We start from the raw sequence: 1,589 nt of genomic DNA on the forward strand, positions 1-1,589 counted from the left end.
AGCAGGGATTCGAGGAGGTAATTAAAACCAGAGCAGAATTGGCGGTGGTTCGGCTGCGTTTGGCGCCTTCTGTCGGTGAACATAGAGTACGGTCTCCTGCATGAACACATGCATGAACTAATACGCGTATCTTCTCCCCCCCCAAATCAATGCTTTTATGCGCCGCAGGTCCGGACGGGGTCCTTGGCCCAAGCCCATCTGTGGCATCGCAGCGGCCACATGCAACACTTCGCAGATAATATGTTTGCAATTGCGGATCCGAGGGAAAGAGGAAGTGACACGCTCCCAGGGGACATGCAAAATGTGGAGACGCCCCAGCAAGAAGGGTCCACGCCGCCCCCGATTTATGATGCCGGCACTTCTTACCTTTTGAAGCCAATGAGCTGCCCTCTACATCTTTCTTACTTCTTTGATCGTTCTGTAGGATTTAAAGGTTTATGCGGCTCCCTGTCATATCAGTGCACCGGAAATAAAAAGCATAAGCTCCTTTCAGCATATTAATATTATATATGCTAGGATGTTTATTTTCTGTACATACTTTTTTTTCGTGCTGCTGTCCCCTTTTTGGTTGGTTGTTTGTTGTGGAGATGTATAACGCAGTGTCTTGTTGAGGTGACATTGAAAGGCGGACATACGATGGCGTGTGTTCCTGGTTCCCTGCAGGTTCGATTAGGTTCTGCTTTACCGCTACGTATATGCGAATTTGGGCATGTTTATCGACGGGAGGTACCCAGCGCTCTTTGCGGCCTCATGCGAATGCGCGAGTTCACTCAGGTGCCGTTACCTGGCACTTAATCGTATCCAAAACTGAGGTAGTTGTTATATTTAAAGGCAAAGGCAGGTGCTATTGCTTCGCAACACGGGGTGGTTTTTCTTTTTTGTGTTGAAATAGTACCAGTAGTTCCGTTTCAAACGAAACTTGGGCTTGTATTTCAAATACGTTATCTTCTGCGAATCAATAATGGCATTAGCTTTCGAGCATCAAACAGGATGGTACACACAAGATGGTTGCTTGTAGAAAATGGATGGATATTTGCAGTGGCGTACTGATAGCAAAGCAGGCAGACGCAGCAGCGTGCAAGGGGCACTGCAGCATATGGAATTTGTCAATCTTTGTGGTTTTAGGACGATGGCCACATTTTGTGTCGCATGTCTCAAGCTCTGGCAGAAGTAACGGCATTTCTTTCCGCGTGTCAAAAGCTGTACAAGGCAGCGGGCTTTTGTAAGGGGGAAATAATCTACCACATCTCGACGAGGTAAAGCTTGGTTGTTTTCGGATTTAGGGTTTAGGGTAGGCCGTAGAGGTTGGGGAGTGCTCCAGCCGCTCATCATGCACAGCCCTAGTTACCCGTATATTCTTTTTATTGCAAAGGCGAGTTAGTTTAGAAGCAGCCATTAGTCCATTAATATACGGGCCTTCTCGAAATTGTTTAGCAGGCAACCGATCCCAATGCGACTATCTCTTGAGTTCCTGGCAGTGCAAATGCGACGGTTGCGGTGCAGCTGGTGTTGGTTTTTTTCAGGCCAGAAAGCAGTCAAGGTTCAGAACAGGAATGGGCCGATGCCGAAGTGAGAGACGCCTAGTTGTG

The 1,589-nt window shown here is 47.7% G+C and overlaps 1 protein-coding gene across 1 annotated transcript in view; it reads left to right on the top strand.

Moving 5' to 3' along the window:
* Nucleotides 1-219: 219 nt before the first annotated feature.
* Nucleotides 220-1,589, top strand: part of EMH_0006980 (uncharacterized protein) — a gene marked incomplete at both ends in the record, with an annotated part of 4,242 nt that continues 2,872 nt past the window's right edge. The window contains 4 exons of the mRNA XM_013497777.1: nt 220-420; nt 664-774; nt 1,126-1,256; nt 1,524-1,569. Of these exons, the coding sequence (XP_013353231.1) occupies nt 220-420; nt 664-774; nt 1,126-1,256; nt 1,524-1,569 (489 nt within the window). The remainder of the gene's footprint in view (nt 421-663; nt 775-1,125; nt 1,257-1,523; nt 1,570-1,589) is intronic.

The sequence above is a fragment of the Eimeria mitis genome, genomic scaffold (assembly GCF_000499745.2).
Source record: "Eimeria mitis Houghton genomic scaffold, Emh_scaff292, whole genome shotgun sequence".
NCBI lineage: Eukaryota > Apicomplexa > Conoidasida > Eucoccidiorida > Eimeriidae > Eimeria > Eimeria mitis.